The sequence below is a fragment of the Cryptococcus neoformans genome, chromosome 7 (genome assembly GCF_000149385.1).
Source record: "Cryptococcus neoformans var. neoformans B-3501A chromosome 7, whole genome shotgun sequence".
Lineage (NCBI taxonomy): Eukaryota > Fungi > Basidiomycota > Tremellomycetes > Tremellales > Cryptococcaceae > Cryptococcus > Cryptococcus deneoformans.
In genome coordinates, this window is record NC_009183.1 from 826,550 (window position 1) to 843,875 (window position 17,326).

At 49.0% G+C, this 17,326-nt stretch overlaps 7 protein-coding genes across 7 annotated transcripts in view; 2 read left to right on the forward strand and 5 right to left on the reverse strand.

Annotated features, from left to right (window-relative positions):
- CNBG2710 (hypothetical protein) overlaps positions 1-2,425 on the reverse strand; it is a gene marked incomplete at both ends in the record, with an annotated part of 2,608 nt that extends 183 nt beyond the window's left edge. Inside the window, 7 exons of the mRNA XM_769197.1 lie at positions 1-513; positions 572-653; positions 703-858; positions 908-1,026; positions 1,082-1,177; positions 1,229-1,785; positions 1,993-2,425. The exon at positions 1-513 is cut by the window's left edge and continues 183 nt beyond it. Coding sequence (XP_774290.1) covers positions 1-513; positions 572-653; positions 703-858; positions 908-1,026; positions 1,082-1,177; positions 1,229-1,785; positions 1,993-2,425 — 1,956 coding nt within the window. The remainder of the gene's footprint in view (positions 514-571; positions 654-702; positions 859-907; positions 1,027-1,081; positions 1,178-1,228; positions 1,786-1,992) is intronic.
- A 1,278-nt stretch (positions 2,426-3,703) lies between these two features.
- Positions 3,704-4,536, reverse strand: CNBG2720 (hypothetical protein; the record flags this gene model as incomplete). Its single annotated transcript, XM_769198.1, has 3 exons — positions 3,704-3,916; positions 3,967-4,237; positions 4,289-4,536. The coding sequence occupies 3 exons, from the start codon at positions 4,534-4,536 to the stop codon at positions 3,704-3,706; spliced, it is 732 nt and encodes a 243-aa protein (XP_774291.1).
- Positions 4,537-4,902: 366 nt separating this feature from the next.
- CNBG2730 (hypothetical protein) lies at positions 4,903-7,269 on the forward strand (the record flags this gene model as incomplete). The annotated part of the gene is made up of 5 exons (XM_769199.1): positions 4,903-4,974; positions 5,313-5,454; positions 5,504-5,783; positions 5,840-6,392; positions 6,445-7,269. The coding sequence occupies 5 exons, from the start codon at positions 4,903-4,905 to the stop codon at positions 7,267-7,269; spliced, it is 1,872 nt and encodes a 623-aa protein (XP_774292.1).
- Positions 7,270-8,105: 836 nt separating this feature from the next.
- Positions 8,106-9,019, reverse strand: CNBG2740 (hypothetical protein; the record flags this gene model as incomplete). The annotated part of the gene is made up of 7 exons (XM_769200.1): positions 8,106-8,171; positions 8,219-8,247; positions 8,310-8,365; positions 8,421-8,532; positions 8,617-8,745; positions 8,797-8,890; positions 8,942-9,019. The coding sequence occupies 7 exons, from the start codon at positions 9,017-9,019 to the stop codon at positions 8,106-8,108; spliced, it is 564 nt and encodes a 187-aa protein (XP_774293.1).
- A 312-nt stretch (positions 9,020-9,331) lies between these two features.
- CNBG2750 (hypothetical protein) lies at positions 9,332-10,020 on the forward strand (the record flags this gene model as incomplete). Its single annotated transcript, XM_769201.1, has 3 exons — positions 9,332-9,676; positions 9,740-9,781; positions 9,835-10,020. 3 exons carry the CDS (start codon positions 9,332-9,334, stop codon positions 10,018-10,020), a joined length of 573 nt encoding a protein of 190 aa, XP_774294.1.
- Positions 10,021-10,280: 260 nt separating this feature from the next.
- CNBG2760 (hypothetical protein) lies at positions 10,281-12,123 on the reverse strand (the record flags this gene model as incomplete). Its single annotated transcript, XM_769202.1, has 9 exons — positions 10,281-10,365; positions 10,417-10,501; positions 10,550-10,825; positions 10,881-10,929; positions 10,983-11,336; positions 11,389-11,566; positions 11,627-11,699; positions 11,765-11,869; positions 11,928-12,123. The coding sequence occupies 9 exons, from the start codon at positions 12,121-12,123 to the stop codon at positions 10,281-10,283; spliced, it is 1,401 nt and encodes a 466-aa protein (XP_774295.1).
- A 244-nt stretch (positions 12,124-12,367) lies between these two features.
- On the reverse strand, positions 12,368-17,186 carry CNBG2770 (hypothetical protein; the record flags this gene model as incomplete). The annotated part of the gene is made up of 19 exons (XM_769203.1): positions 12,368-12,517; positions 12,565-12,744; positions 12,802-12,880; positions 12,939-13,115; positions 13,174-13,356; positions 13,419-13,591; positions 13,637-13,757; positions 13,807-13,842; positions 13,897-13,923; positions 13,987-14,110; positions 14,165-14,365; positions 14,419-14,524; positions 14,572-14,635; positions 14,688-15,040; positions 15,089-15,651; positions 15,704-15,799; positions 15,854-16,112; positions 16,164-16,363; positions 16,415-17,186. The coding sequence occupies 19 exons, from the start codon at positions 17,184-17,186 to the stop codon at positions 12,368-12,370; spliced, it is 3,864 nt and encodes a 1,287-aa protein (XP_774296.1).
- Positions 17,187-17,326: the final 140 nt, after the last annotated feature.

Genomic DNA, 17,326 nt, shown 5'->3' on the forward strand with positions numbered 1-17,326 from the left:
CGCCAACGTGCTCAAAAAGGTATCATTCATGGGTGTGGCGGCTTCAGAAAAGGTACTATTGCCAGATTGATCGTAAGAAGCCGGGTGCACAATTGGGCGGGGGATGGTCGAGGCCGATGGAGCAACAAAACCTTCAGCTTCTTCAGGCACTGTGGTGATGGTTTCGGACGTAAGGTCGAGTCCAGCTGTTATGGGATCGACTTGGGCGACAGCTGTAGCCTGCCTGGCTAATGGCATGCCTGCCTGCAGACCTTCTGGTTCCCCTGGTGCCTGGGGAGCAGGTAAAAGTTCACCAGCAGAAGCAACCTCGTTGTCCCCCACAACCATAGCTGTGCCGACATCGCCGTTGCCATTACTTTCAATTGCGGTGGCGGCAGCAGCAGCAGGCGTGGATGATCCGGCAGGCAGAATGGAATGGTTGGAAGGTCGTCGTGAGATGACGCTTGCTCTGCGAGAAGCGATTTCCCAAGCATCTTCGGTCTCGACGTCTTCTTCCAAATTCGCAAAAGTCCGCTGTATATCAGACATTAGCGGAAAGCGGGGAACCGTTTCATTCAAAAGTCTGCCTTACACAAAGAGGACAAGAAAAACCAGGGTAATGTTGTAAGAGAAGCGGTCGAATGCATTTGTAATGAAAGACATGTGAGCACGGCCTTTTGACCTTTTGTCAGCGTTGAAACGCGCGGTTGGCACATAACTCACGCTATAAAAAGCGACTGGCAAACTGTCACAGAAAACAAACAGATACAGCAGTCTGTCACGCTTGCTTTCGCCTTCTTACTGGGTGTATCTTTGCCTTTATTGTCAGAAACAGAAACGTCTCCGCCAAGAGCTTTGAGTTGCTTGAGCGCATTAGTGCTTTGGGCACTGTCAGCTGTTGCCATTGTCAAGTGGAAGCGTGACGAACTTGAATTCGTTGGCGCCTCGCTGCCATTCACGTCCAACTTCTACTCTCATCTTGATACATTTGAACATATCTTCGGTGCCGCCTTGATAATCGACTCCAAGCTGGAGAACATCCCCATCCTAAAAATTGACTGTTTAAGCCTATGTTGTTACCTTAGTAGTAGATTAGGCTTACCTTGAGCATCATGGGTCTTGATTCCGTGTTCGGGCTAGATAACCTGATGTGATTGAGGAATGTTCCCGAGCTGCTTTTAGTATCTCGGATGTAGAACTATTCAGCGTCAATGTTCAATCCAGCTGCGTCCTTCATCAAAAGACGTACTTTGCCACCTTCCTCGCACCAGATCTCTGCATGACTCCTGCTAACGACTTTGCTCCTGAACGCTGCTTTGCCGCTTGTCACCTCGCCCCCACCGCCAGCTACAGAAAGCGTTGCTGATCCTGTCCTAGGTCCGTCAGGACCTAATGTCCCATCCCCGTTTACATGCCCACTTCCACCCCCACCTGTGCCCAAAGGCGCCGAGTTGGTTGGAACAGGCAATCTGTCCGACTTGTCTGTGAATCTGCCAATCTTGAGGACAAGGGCCACAGGCTTCCCACCGACAGTTGTTCGTCCTCCCCCAGCGCTGGAGAGAGTACCGGAATCGGCGATTTGCATGGCGGAATCGGAAGGAGTCGTTCCAGGGAAGGGGGTAACAGAGATTGGTGCCATCTCGCGGATGACAGGCTCAAACGGAAGGGAGCGATTGGATTCCAGATGGGGTACCAGGCGTATGCGATAGGTTTTCAGCCGGTTAGAAGGATTGCCAGGAGGTGTAGGGGCGGCATTGAGAGAAGCATCAGGAGCTAATGCCGAGGTGGTAGGCGCGGGAGGAATGGCTATAGGCATGGTCAGTGTCTCGCTCAAGAATAAAAGACAGTCATAAACGATTGAAGGGCCAAGAAAAAAATGTGGAAATGCAAAAGCAAAAAAGAACATCCAGCTAATGGTAACACGCCACCAGTCCAAGATGGCAGGAAGGAAGGAAAAAGTCATACCGCACGGACCGCCGGCCAGCAAGGACCGCAATCTCAAAACTGACTTACTCGATCCGCTCAACGGCGTGCTGACGGTTCTCGTCACAGTTGCTCCAGTGTTCATCACACCGCTTCCCGTGGCTACCCCGTTACCGCCACCAGCCCTCCCTGAGACACTCTGCTCTCGAGCATTGGCCCTTGAATTCCCTGCTCGTTCAGGAGTGGCTGCTCTTTGAAACTGACTTTGAATTGGGCTGCTCAAGTTGGCCGATGTCGATGGCTGCTGTCCCAAGGTAGATGAACGACCTCTTGTGCGCATAAATCCCAAAAACGAATGTCGAGACGTCGGGGACGTAGCTTGAGGCCCAATAGGATTGTTGGTGGTCGCAGTTGGAGGGGTACGAGGGGAACCAGGGTTCGTCGAGTTGGTCCCTGTTGGAGTTGTAGAGCCGACAGGAAGGGCGATGTGGTTTGGCCGGTCTTTAGGCGGCATGGTTGGCATTTTTGATGACTGAACTCGGCAGCAAGTAAGACAATGGCGGTGACTGGGACGAGGACGGCAGCTTTTTTGGTGAACTCAATGCTGGCAGATTTCCGTCTCCTGGTGCAGACTCCTGTTCCTCGCCACAAGTACGAAAACTGTCCCAAGCTCGCACTCGCAGGATACCTCTCGCTTGATCTCACCTGTGATAGGCGAGTATGATCGAATGTAGTACTCCCCGCTGTGCTTGTTTGAGTCGGTAATGGAGAAAAAGACGGTTGGACCTCTTGTCCGTTTATTAGCAGTGGTGCCGGTGATAGATCAGAGGCGACTACTAGACGAGGGGACCTCGACGTGTGATCACAGAACGATTCTACAGGATTGTGACGGCCCAACGGCGGTAGACTCCTTGTATATCCAAAAAAGTAAAATAAAATGGAAAATGTTGCCGACGCTGACGTCGCTGTTCAAAGAGGTCTCGCCACTTCTTGTATCTGTCCAAAGATGCCTGGATTAACGCTGGGAGAAGTAGTGCTGGGTCAGCACGACTGTATCTCGTTCTGCAGGTTTGCTCTCCGTCGTGGATAGTGTACAAGGGTACATGTACTCACCGTCTCAACCCTGAATGGCTCAGCACCGGAGATGTCCTAGTCCTGTGCTTCTGTTATGTGCCGATCTAATCCCAGATTACTATTTCAGCGTACAGGTGGTCGTCCTCTCCTTTCGCTGTCGTTTTTGCGTTTCCTCAATCGGCGGGGCAAAGCGGGGAACAAACGTCTGAGCTGGGGTGGAGGTTCCGATCCCTTTTTTAAGGGTGTTGCCTGTACGTTGTAGGTAGAGATTGTGACGCAAGCAACTTTTGGGTGACTTGAATATTGACGGCCACTCCGGGGTGGTAAGCGGGCTGCACGAAATAACGATATGCATGAGAGATACGACGTCGTTTGGCGGTCCTTCTGTCTTTGGCTCTCTCCGTTTCTCCTCTAATCTCCTCTGCCCGCTGGCCCCAGGCTCACCGGCGGATCAGTTCGGACGCCCGTTTCTCAGCGATGATGAATTATTCCCATCCCAAAGCAGTTACGTAAGATCAGTCGGATAACATTTCATCGGAGGCATCGGTACGACATCCAGCGAGTCACCACTGCATCGACAGCGTATATGGCGACTGCGTGGCGGCCATACATGTCATTGTCATTGTGCAGGTACAAGAGGATCGAATACAATTATAACACAGACGACCAACATACCCAGTACAAAAAGAAAGCCCTTTTCCACTCCATCTCAAATAGGGGCAGCCTGTCATGCATTCATGGTGGCCTCCTCGTCGCCTTCCTCCTCTTCCACTTCTTCTTCCTCTTCCTCTTCTCTCAGCCTTTCCTCTTCTTTTAACCTATTCCACCTCGCCATGCGGCTTTTCTTGCTCGGTCTGTTCTTTTTCTTCTTCTCCGTGTTCGTAGACAAGCTCTTTGAGGCCGATCGAGGCGCAATGTGGATGGTGATCTCTATCGAAGACTAATTCGGGATCAGCATAGAGCAGCACAACATGCTAACAATGAAGTCACCTTGATCCTAGTAGCTCGCTCCGGTACACTGGCTTCGACAGAGCCGACATCGTTCAACCAGGCATCCTCTTCTTGTACTGCATTATTCCCGTTTGTTTGGCCGTCTCCCATTTTGTCTATCTCGTCAACGCATTCTACACTGCCCGTTCGGATTTCATACCACATTCCCTTCTCTCCCTTTGGGTACGGCAATAGATCTAAAAGTGCGTGAAGAAGCAAGAGGGCATGAGAGATTGCCGGGCCCAGGGCGTAAAGCGTAAGAGAGGTATATCTGTTTGCAAAGAATAAGTATGGACCACTTTTCCAACAAGAGCATACTCACCCTTCATCAACAACCAAGCTCCTACATCTGCCCATTAAAGCACCGAGCGCCGTCTTGCGTGTCACAAAGATACATTCTCTTCCATGACCGGCCTTGCCTACATCCCCGCGAGTCTTGCTCACTCCCTGTAGAGGCTTGAGCGGAACGGTTGCTGCTTTATGAGATGGGTGAGTCAATGCCGAGGGGTGGGCGGATGAACGTTGCTTGGGAGGCGCAGGGGGCGGGAGTTTCTTGACGGCCGGCGACATGCTGCGTCTTGGATGAACGGATAAAAAATGGTGTGATTTTGACGGACGAGTTCAGGTTTGTTATGGATTAGGAAACAGATGTAATGAAGGCCAGATAAGGTTTGTAATAGCCTTCTGATTTTTAATCATCGCATTCCTAAATAATATTTCCAAAATATTTCTAATTCTGAATTTTCCCTGAACACGCTGGGGAAGAAGCCGAACAGCGAACACAACTCGTCTTTTTATCTTTTCTCCCCATTGCTTTTTTGAACTCTCTCTCCCCGCTGTCCCCCGGCTTCCGCACCAGTGAGCTGCTCCTCTCCTCCTCCTCCCGTCGCCGCGTGTGCGGGTGTCCTGTGGTCGCTGTGCTGACTTGTTCCAGCGATGCCCAACCCACCCGTAGCCGACTTTGAGCAATGGCGCTCGCCCCAGTCCCAGCAGACACCCCTTACCGAGGTCAGTACTCTTTCCCATACTTTCCCTTCGCTGTAAAGAAAAAGGAGAAAAAAAAAGTCCGCTTTATCGCGATCGTCCGGGCCGTATTTTCGCCCAGCGGCGTTTCCAGCATAAACACACTGCTGACACCCTTCTCTTGCTGCTTGTCTTCCCATCTTCACACATGCTGTGAACAACGTGGACCGTCGCTCACTATCTGATCTCGCACTGGCGTCGCACACTACATCCTTTCATCTCGACTTTTTTTCAATGCGCAATTTGGCATCTCGTCTTGATCAACTTTTTTCTTCTTTTTTTTTCTCCTGTCGAACGCCCGGGATTTGGCACAAACTAAACAGCCAACAAACCTCCCCGGCATATTCTCACCCAAGACCGACTCGCCCGCGCTTATACAACAAGGCAAGAACGATCTCATTCATCCGAGCTTCTTGCCGCCGTGTGAGCACGGAGACGACGGCGATATGCATGCTCATGCCTTTGGTAAGTTATCATTCCTCACCTTTCCGTTTGAGAGGCTCATTTCCTTTAGACCTCCTCTCGCTGTCGAATGGCACGCCTGTCCATGTACCTCGACCTCTCCCTGTACATTCACAAACCGCCCCTCAAACTGTACCCGCGAGCGTTCCCTCACACCCTTCCTATCTTTCAGCCACTAGACCCCAAGCCACTCAAGAGAAGGCTGGTAAGGAGAATGCGCCCAAAGCGAGGAGGATGAGTAGCAGCACTACCGGAGTCCTCGGCAGGGGCAAGCTGGGACTCACTGGCACTGGTGAAAGTGGCTCCGGTCCGGGTGGCGTCGGGAAGGATAGGTAAGCCGGTCCTTTGTCCGTTTCGAAGCGAGCATGCTAAACCAACATTTGCGTAGCAGTCGTATAACATCATTGGACGGACCGGCTAGTATGACCCGCCGATCCACATTGGGTACTTCGCCTGCCCCTCAATTATTCGATTTCGCCAAGACCGACCGTCGATCCTCCCTCTCTCGACCTGCTCCAACAGCCGCGCCGTTGCCGACGCGCTCAGTGTCTGCTGTCCCCGGCTCTTTACCCACCAAGGGCCAGCGCAAAGCCCCCACCCCTCCCGAAGATGATATCGAATTGGACATGGAGTTTGGCGACGATGATGATGAAGAGAACTCTCGCGCCAGAAGTGGGAGTGCCGACGATATTGACATGGATGAGGATGAAATTGAACCAGATGCTGATGATTCTCGCCCAGAGTGGGAGAAGCTCGCGTTGGGTACGGGAAGTGGTGGGGTAAAAGGTAGAAGAAAAGGGATGGTATTCAAGTGTGAGACGTGTAACAAGGAATACAGACACCCCAGTTGCTTGGTAAAACATAGATGGGAACACAGCCCACACTGGAAGGAACCGACCGCGCTGAGCATGAGTAAACATCAACAGGTGCAGATGCTTGAAGTGAGTTCGCTTTTATCCAAGTGAACTTGTTGTGCTGACAGAACTTCACCAGGCTGCTGCTATTCTTGCTCACCTCGACCCTACATCTCAAGGAGGTAGAGCCCTTCCTTCCGACAAGTCTCTCTGGCCTGCAATTCTTTCTCCCGCCGGTTCCAACGACTCATTGCCCAAGAGAGCCACATCTCGCGCCGCGCGAGAAGTGTCATTGGGCCGATCCCCATCCACTTCTACTGCCGCACCCCTCACTCCGTCTTCCTTGCGGGAGACCACCGCTCTGGGCACACTGGCCGAGAAGGCGGAACGGAAGTCGTCTCCAGCAGCTGCAAGCGACTCGACTACTAGCAGCATGGGAGCCGCCGAACCATACATCCCTCGCTCTAATGGAGTTCACCCCTCGCCTCGAGCCGTGCATTCTGGTCTAGGCGTTCGCTCTCCCCCTGCGTCTTCGCCTTATGCCCGCCCATCTCGTCCGATGGGCATTTCATCCCCTCGCCCAGCCCCCTCTATTTCTTCCTCTACTCAGGGACCAGCTACTCCTCACAGCATCGGATCACTTCCAGACATGAACGGCCTCAACTTTTCTTCCTCTCTTTCGTCTTCGCTCACTGTGCCTGGGCTCAGCCCGATGCCTGGTTCTATAGGGTCAGTAAGGCGAGGCAGCCTTGGCATGCCGACCTATATGAAGACAGGAATGGTTGGCGGTGGGATGTTTGGCGTGAGGACTCAGGTGCCTAGCAGCTCCGTGCGAAGCGGAGCTGGAGTAGCTGAAGAGGACGAAGAGGAAGAAGCAAAGGAAGAAGAGGACGGTTGGGGGGACATTAAAGAAGACAAGAGGGAAGGTGAAGAATGGGGAATGGCGATGGAAATGGAGCTTTGATCATCGCCTTTGATCTTTCCTTACTGAAGCGGTTGTGTGTAGCGTATAGGAGTTGAGCGAATCAACCACCTAAATGGAGTTCCCGATGGTTGTACATACTGGCTTTTTGTCCTTAGCCCCAGCAGATGGGCATACTATTTATTGTCTGTTTCGATAACTTCTTTATTCTTATCCAAGATCTCCTACGGAAATAGTTGTTTGTCGGTCCCCGCCATAGTGATACGAGTTCAAGATATAGGATCTCCTAAGTATTTATAAAGACCGTTTTGCATGAGCAATGAGCATGGATCTATCCGTCTGCTTAGATTTCCAAGTGTCTACTCAATATTGATAAACAAAGAACTCATGTGTTAGTCGGCCAGCTTTTGAATGCTGTATCGGAGAGTGTCATAAATGCAATAGCAGGGTTCGTACAAGTGTATCAGTAGTATCTATTAGCCGCTTTGCGAGGTAATTCGTTTGGGGAAACAATCACGAGTCACAAACTTTCAATCAGTTGGCGCCACGAGTTTCGCATCTTGTTCCGTAAATTACTCTCAAACCCCAATTCTTCATTCTTCCTTTTCATGAAGAGACGTATTTTCACCCTGTATCCCTAGTTTTTATTTTATTTCGCCACGATCTTCCTTGCAGAAAGTTGGAACCGAAGAAAACCTCAATCAGAATGGGGGAAGAAAATTGATATAGACTGTATTTATACGGCGGATGGCAAATCATTGCGGTAATAAGTACATAGGAATGATTGACAATGACGATGATGGTTGAATAATTAATGAAAAGATGAACTGATTAGTGCGATAAATGTGTATATGCCGTTATGCATCTCGAGGCAGGAGTTATGCCCAAACTTGATCGGGTGAGACGAGAATGTCACGGCCGTTTGGTCTAACGTATCGCTTGGCCTAATAAAGAGTCAGCTTGGCTCTCAGAATCTACTTTGAAACCATACCGTATCCTTAGGCATTGATTTTCTCATGTCTACGCGGAATAATCAGTTTGCCATTCATCCTAGATGTCAAAAGCAAGGGGTTCGTCCATACCAAAACCGTCCAATTCATCTCTTGTAGAGCCAACACCCTCCATGCCATTATAATAGCTAGTAGTACGCTGTTAGCACTATGACTAGAAGGAGAAAACAAAGAGGGACTCACTCAACTACCCTTCTGTACACACTGTACCCCATTTTTTCGTACATGCTTATTGCCCTGACATTATTGCACCTCACAAAGAGGTCTACAAACCACGCATCCACCGAATCGCGCGCTGCTCCGGTAGGGACCGCTTGGTGCTCGTGCGCATGAGCTCCATGATCATTATTACATTCCACCGCTATCTCTCCTGGTCCGCTTAATCCTTCGAGAACATCCATGAGAACACGGGCGAGTCCGAGTGATCTGTGCGATGGAGCAATTGAAAGAGCTGTTAAATGACCGTGATGCTGTGGATCGGGGGCCGGAGGCTCATGTTTGGAGATCACTGGAGATAATGTTAAAAGATGGGCCTGTGTGATGAAGCTTCCATGCTTACTGTAAGCTTTCAATGTTGGGTCATAAGCGCCTTCAACGGCGACACACCAGTCAGGCCATTGCGCTGTATAGCTGGCATAGTAGCCGTTATGATACTTCACTAGAAGCGTCAGCATATCCATGTTACTCAAGTACGAGAAACCCACTGTCGCTGTCCATGGGTCGGCATTGATATTGTTGAAACGTAAGATGTCTGTGGGATCGAACGGGCGAATGACCGACATGTGCGCAGAGAGGTTGAGATTCCTAGAATAAATAGTATGCGAGAGACCAGACGCGTGTTTAGACGGAGTATGGGATGCTGTGGCTGCTTCTTGTGACGGGAATAATGATAGAGACAATGGGACACTCTGCACTCGCTCGCAGGTGATTTCTTGCTCGTTCGTAAAAGATCAGAGTGGAGGATACACATATAGATCGGGACACCTGGACATTAGCCCCCGCCGTGACTCTCGCTCGCTGTTGTCATCCACCAACGAACGAACTCTGAACGAACTCTACTTATATAACTGCATCCACGCAACAGTCCTGCGAGAATGCCTTCGTACTCTTATTCTATAACCGATACCGCCTATTCCCTGCCCATCCTCCACGCCGCCGCCCAACCTTCTTCCACTGTTATCGGCGTCTTGCTCTCCTCCTCCTCTTCTCAAGATTCGAAGCAAGTAGTCGACGATGCCGTACCCATTCTGCACCATTACACAAGCTTATCGCCCATGATGGAAGCAGGGCTCTCAATCGTTGGGAAGTACGCTGAAATAAATCATAAGAGAATTGTTGGTGTGTATGTTGCAAGGGATGAAGGCGATGGGCTTCCCAGAGTCGTGGAAAGGGTGTGGAAGATCTTAAGAGAAAGCTTTGAAGGAGCTTTCGCTTTGGCTGTGAGTATAGGTCTTTATGGATTCTGAATGTATGTTTGAACTTATCGTGCTCCTTCCTCGAAGATCGACAATGATAAATTGGCGGCTGGGCAACCGGCCTATATCGTAAGTCCTACCAACCAAACTTGGAAAAGAATGTTGGATCTAAACAACCACAGCCTTATCTTCCTACTGAGGCTTCTCCATATCTTTTGCAAGCTGTCCCTGCAGCGTCGCCGACCCTTCTTCCGGAACCTTTCTCCATTACTTCGCAATCATTACCAGCAAGCTTGCTGAAGGTCATTAGGGAGAAAAAAATCCACAGGGGGCTACGGGATTTTGATGATCACCTTGAGGACTCGTAAGTGGGCATAGATTAATCGCAGCATCCAGACTAACGGGGAAGCATCAATTCAGATCTAATGACTGGTTAGAAAATTCAACGATTAAACATGATCTCCAGATGTTTATATAATAGAGTTCCATTGTCTTTCAAGAATGCTCAAACTGTACTTGTACACAGCTACACAATTGAATAGGATTTACAATAGTGGATAGAACATCTTTGGCGAATGATACAAGTTCTGTCCCCACCTCCTAACCATATCCATGACCAGTCGTCTCGTTACAGCTCCCGACTCGGCATCTTTGTGTCATTTTGTGACCGAATAAGCTCGAAGCAGTGATGTATTCCTACTGGTCTCGACATCCTGCATCACATCAGTCAACTAGACAATCCACCCTACTCATGGGTAGCTTACAAGTCAGAGTGGTCCCCATCAGGTACGTCATGAACCAACAAGTCAATGACACCAGAATATTCTCCGACGAGCTGGTTGAAATATACTATACACAAGTCTCAGAATGGTATGTGGGAACGATATCTGGACTCACATTGTCCTTTCCTGACGACCATGTCATCCATCCAGCCCCACCAGACATGCATTTCCAAGGGATATTCGACGGCGTTCACATGTGCCGCTGTTCCGGTTTCGTCCGCCACGTTGGCCTGACCAGTCTGCAAGCTATTCCTTGCTAGCTTCTCTGCAGCCGTTTTTGGAACTACGGCTTCTTGAGCAAACTGGATTGTCGCTGCCAGATCAGATAGTGCCGTTTGAAGCCACGCTCCTCCCGTGTCGCGAGGTCCGCGGTTGAGGCACAAGAGATGATCTATTCCCGGACAGCATTAGCTATTGGCTTACAGAGCGATGAGCGGTTATGATACCTTGACCGATACCTTGACCATTCTCAGCTTGCATGTAGCTTGACACCAGCTTTTATGTCCTTTTAGCCAATTCTACATCGCTGCGTGGAGCGTTGCACTCACGCAAGTCACACAACATGGAGTAGGCCCCCAGTACCGTTCCTTCTTACCCCCTTCTCCTTCGGATTGAGGCACCTGCACTTCTGTACCCTCGCCCATGCCTGCTCCCATAATGTTATTCAGGCCTTCTTGAACATCCTCCTTCATTCCAGGCTTGATACCTGTTTGTTCATATGGAGTAGAAGGAGACATCGATGGCGGTGCTGTGCCCTGAGCGGAAGAATAGGAAGTCGATGAAGGAACTTCGGTAAATGAGTTGTACATCTTCATAACAAATGACATGCTTGTGTCGATTGCTTTGAGACCTCTGTCATACGCTTTTTGAGCTTGCTCGGCGGCTTTCAGTAGGTGTGGTGTCTGGCAAAGTCATACTCAGCTAAATTGCTATAAAAAAAGTGAAAATGCATACAGTGATATGTTGAGTGGCAATGAATGGCGTGGGTATCCAATCCCACTTGAAAGGCCAGCTGTCAGGATGATCTACTGGCAGCAGGGGTACCCAAGGAGCAATAAGATACAACCGCGGGGGTGGATTGAGCGATGTTTTAAATGCTGAGGGATGGTGAATCAAAAGATGGAGTGCGTAGCTGACCATATACGATCAGCGACGTTTTCATATTAATTCAACATGGTAAGTGGAGACTTGCTAGATCCCTGCAGAGCTAACAAGGATATGAGCCGGTTTGATCATCAGAGACTCAAGAACTGAAACTGCCATTTCTAACCGAGAGTTTGTCAGTGGTAAAGCCCAACAACTGCGAAACAACTAGATCATTAAACCGCACCACAGCTTCTGTCAATCCGCTCGCCGAGGGGGACCTGCCCTGTACCCCCACATCCCGGTCGATCAATGACAACGATCCTCACTCCAAATCTCGCAGCCAGAGGGTCTTGTATTTGTGAGTCACATTATCACACGGTGCGGACTGCAGGGAGCATAGAGCTCACCCAAAGAAGCTCCTATCCACCTGGAGCATCCGCTTGGCAAAAGATACAAAAGCGGTATACCCGTTGGATCACCAATGTCGGAAAAAGTGACTGGGAGGTTCGTTCGAGGACAGCGGGGCAGTCGGCGGTTGAATTTGGAGAGACATAGATAGGAGGCGGGGTCCGTGAGTGCGGTGGGCTCTGGGGAGGAAGACATCGTTTCCTGAACTATCTCTCCAAATTCCAAGTTTGAGAAAGTTGTATACAAAGGTCCAAATCTGTCCCAATGGCTCCTGACACGTGATTGTCATTTGTTGTGCCTTGTTTCTTATGACGCGCATGTTTCGTACGTAGATATTTACACAATGTTACCGTGTGACGTCCATGCAACAACTCTCTCCCCTTCCAGACCATTTCTCCATCCTCCATCGTCTTTGACCAGATGGCAGTGCATACGACATTTACAGGCTCTTCGGGCTTTCCCCCACTTTGGCAGCTTCCTCTACTGGCTCCTCGAACAAGTCCTCAAAGTCGTCAGCGGAACTGACAGATATCACACCGAAAGCTTCCTGCATCATCGCTCCTAGATACTCCAGCTCAGCTATCACCTCCTATTGATAAAAGCCATCAGTTAAAAGTTTTTTTAAAAATGACCCACCTGCATGGCCAATGTATATGCAAAGAACAAGAGATGTCTTCCACCTCCACGAACGCTTCTGCGTCGAACGACATCGAGGGAACGAATGGCGTCAACGAGGCGCTGACGAGCCTCTTCAGCTGGAGGAAGGTATGGGGGCACGGGCGTTCGCAGCCGGAATCCGGCGGACAAAGTATAGAACTACAGTAAGAGTGAGTAAACGGTAAGCCACAAGGCACTGATCGCAAGCGTACTCACATATAGAATGACGTTCCCAGCCATCTCTCGGCGTTCCTTGTTGACTGGTATAACAAAGGTATCCCGGATATTGTTGTCCCTAACAAGTTTTCGTCAACGCCACTGGTATTGGGTCGCAAACTGGCCAGTAAACTTACCACTCATCTCTAGTCGTAACACAGCGCATACTGTGCAGCCTATCGAGCATTCGCTCGCAACTAAGTAGGACCTCTTTATAGAATCCATATGCAAACGGTCCTTTTAGGCGTGGTTCGTTTTTTGTGTGGGCCAGCAAGCTTTTCATACTGTCAAGCTGACTTTGAAGATGCAATTCCCTAATGACACGAGTAAATTAAGAGATTATGGACAAAATGTTTATTCGCGCAGACTTACATGGCCATAAACTGTCTTACTCCGTGATCGAGATGAGAATGCCTGATAGCATCTGTCGGCAGTAAAGGTTCCAACTCTCCTTCTTCAGTATCTGCTCCTACGGCGTTTAGTCCATTGTAGTCGACGCCATTACCATAAGTTGTGAGGAGTTTTGAATATAGATAGGACAGATCAAGACAGAAGCTAGCAAACAATATGACGATGATCAAAATGCAACTGAAAGGGCAAGGTGACATCTGACTTACTCGCTCAGGCCCATACGCAGCTCCCTCCTGGCGGTGAACGGCCACCAGTACCTGGAAACAATTGCAGCCCACAGAACGCCCACAATAACACTTGTTGATCGGCGATAGGCAATCATTTCAACAGTAACGTCTCCTCTCGTTCTGGTATTGTAAGTATACAAGCACGTGAGATTCTAAGTCGATTCAGCATTTTCCTCATGGTACAAGATTGTACCTACATATGTAAGGAGGATAAATCGCCCTGCATTCATGTAATCGGGCATTTGAGTTATAATATAGAAGCAGGGGATCGAGAAGAAAAACCCTAGGATAGGAAGAGCAACGTTGTTGTCTGGAAACCTGAGCAGAAGATAAGGGACAATCCTTCGCATTTTAAACTATGACCCACAATTTGGTGAAAAGGACAGCAGCTCCCGCTCCGATTCTACATTATAATAAAGTCAGCATCTGCTAATCATAGGCTTTATTTTCAACATACAAAGTTCCCAATATTCTCATCATCGATCTAAATCATTGTAAGCGGGGCAATATATATGTCAAGCGAATGTTTTGTTGCACAACAACTCACAAAAAATTGGTTTGCCCGATGGTTTGGCTCATGGTAGCAAAGTATGCGATCAGCGCCCATTCCCCTCTGAATCTCAGAAATATCGGTCGTCCAATTTCTGTGAATGCTGGCGCAGCCAACATAGCTAAGCATCTTCTATTAGAATTTGCGAATCCTAAAAGGCTGTCTTCCAACCTACCGCCTCCGAGACCAGTTTTGATGGCATAACGCGCGTCAGGCTGTTTAGACCTTTCGCCCAACGCCCAGAACATCTGTTTGATCCTTCCAATAAAACTGAGTGACTTCAAATCAGGCACGATAACGGGTCCAGTGGAATCACGACCATTTTTCGGGTACAATGGCGGCTGAAGTTGAGAAGGGTCGATTGGGACAATGTTTTCTGCGTTGCGAGGTTGGGAAAATATCTTGAAATATAATGACTACAAGACTCACGAAGCTGTTTATAGAGGTACTCGCTTTTCTTCTCCTTCCTCCCTCTTTTTGGCATTATAACTGTTTTGAGATGCTCCCAGAAAGTGACTTTCTCAGTCGTAACAATCTGTGAAAACGTTAATAACTGATACGACAAAAAAGCCAGAAACGCACCTCCTCCATTGTATCCACAAGAAATATCATCTCACGTGCAAATTCTTCAAAAGTAAACAGGAAACTTGTAGCGTGCGTCGTCAGCCTTCCTATCTTAATGTTGACCGAACACTCACAAGTAGATCCAGAAGACCGTTTCATTAGGACCGTGGTTAATGTCGGGCTGATCTTCAACGGGCAAGTCTTCGGTGGCCTCCAGCTTGCATTCGTTTCCGTTTCCGTAAATCTTTTCACTCTCCACATCACTCTCGCTCTCTCCACTGTCACTAGAGCTTGGATCAGTTTTGAAATAGACACCCTTCTTCCGCCGGGGTCCCGCGTAGACCCTTTTGATGGCTCTGCTCGATGAAAGAGTGAATTCCTTGAGGGAAGTGGCGAGCTTGGAGCGGATCAAAGGGAGATCGATACAGGGCATCTGACGAGCTTGGGAAAGAGCCTGTACAGCTTCCAGGGCTTGATCACACCGAGTCTGCTCACAGTCAAGCCAATTTACATCATCAAAACAATTGTTACTTACGTTCAAATCATCCATTTGTGTCCCGGCAATTTCTCTGAATTTCAAGAAAAGGTGCACGCTTGTAGCAATGTCCATGTCCTCAGATAATCCTTGTCCTCTCTCATCGTCAATGGCATCCACTTCAGAAATGGATATTTTGGAACGGCCACGCTCTGCACCGACCTCCAAACTGATCCGCCCTTCGCGACTGGCGCGGACTAGACTTTCTTGGAGTCTCGTGCTACTCCTCAAACTACTCAAATGTTGGGCCAACCGACCAAGGCTGACGATTGCTGCATCATAAAGCTGCAAGTTCCTGCCTCTGATCCTCCCATCAAGGACTCGCTCGTGTTTAGCCTCTGAAAGATCCTTTTGAAGAGTCTTGAAAGCCGCAGAATGGTCTCTAACTGCATCCTTGAGAGTAAGTCCCTTCTCTTTGACTGTGCTTTTCTCGAGGAGGAATGTTGATGTGAGGAGGTCGAGGAGTGTGGAAAAAGAATTGAGTGATTTGGATATTGATTTTTGAAGGTTTGAAGTCGCCGACACTGGGACGACGGTGATGCACACAAGGTTTGTGATGCAAACTAAAGTCATATCAAGTCAGTGAGAAGTTCAGTTGACTACCATCGCACAGACCTCCCGTGAAGACGATGAGCAAAATCTCTATTAATTTTGGCACTGCACCCTCTTTTATGACAACATTGTACAGAATCATTGCGGCCATTGAGCAGCCTTATTCGTCCAATCAGTTTCGCTGTATAGCTGTTGAAGAGACATTTACTTTACCTGAATTGAAACTTGGGTTACCGACCCATAACTTGGACCAAGCTAACACACCCATAGTCCCTCCAATCCAAATTATACAAACGATCCAATCGCCCATTTCACTGATAAAATCCCATCTTTCTCCGTGTGAGGGTGAGTAATGATCGAATAACCGAATCGTCAGGGTCGCTAAGAGGGACACTACCGTGGAAAGTACGGCGAGCACGAAGCAATATCTGGTTGACAGAAGCATGTTTCCCAATGTTTTAGCCGGGTTGAACTAGGCGAATTTTAGGATTCAGCACGTAGTCACGCACCATCGCCTACTCACGTATACGACGATAGTTGCTACCATATGTGCGGAATACGCGGGTACCGCAGTAACTCGCCCATGCGCATCGGTCTCCGACTGGGTCGATAACATAGACGCAAGGGCAGGGACAAACGTGAACAAAGAGGCTATGAGGTAGGCAATAGAGCATTTGAGTATATTTGTGGCCCATGTGGGAGGAATCCAACTATATCTATGTCCTTCAACAGAGGTCAACAGATGCATGAAACTAAGTAACAAGTAAGACATACCTTCCAAAGTGGAAGCCTTCTTCTCTACAATGGACCTTGTCTCAGTAATAGGTTGTCTCGGTGATAGGAAATCTGAAGGAAATGAGGCTTCCAACAGGGGTGTAGCAGAAGTCAGCCTTTCAATGGGTTCCGGCGATTGTAATGGTAGTACAGCAGCACGAGGCGTGCCTTCTTCTTCTTGAGAATCATCTCGGGATACAGAAAGAATATGATCACCTCCGGCCTCCAGTTGAGTAGGAGACAATGATAACCGATCAACTATAGAAATGCGATCGCTTGTGTGGCTTCTTCCTTCAGGTATACTCAAGGCGTCTGCAGACAGGTCCGAGGATATGAAAAGTGACCGTACGCTCCGAGCGCTAGGAGTTGCTAACGAAGACGATCGGCTATTTGTTGTTGCCTTGTCTTCAATCTGATCTTCATCCACGTCACTTCCAGTTATGTCTTGAAGAGATTGCCAGTTGTCGAGATCTTCGTGCCGATTCGGTGTCTTCAAAGAAAAGCTGCCCACTGTTTTAACGCTAGCGCTACGGAACTTGCCGTCGCGACGACGAGCTGAGCCACTGTCAAGCGGCTTGTTCCTCCAGTGTGATGGGCCTGCAGGACTACTATAGCTGTAAGGAAGAGAAAAGTACGACGACGGTACCCGCCGGACTGTGTCGTCTGACGGTTCTTGCTCTCTCTGCGGTGTAGGGCGACGGGGAGTTGAGACTGATGCTGAAAGGAGCGGCGCGGGTGGTATGGCAATTGGTGGTTGTCTTCTATCCTGCATTGGATGAATTCACTCCGTATGACGAGGGCTAGCGGCCAAGGATGGCAAAATGTTTCAAGATCCAAAATAATCAGATCTTCGTCATATATAGATGAATCGTTGCGCGGAAGACAGCTATCCGGAATCAAAAATCGAGGCGT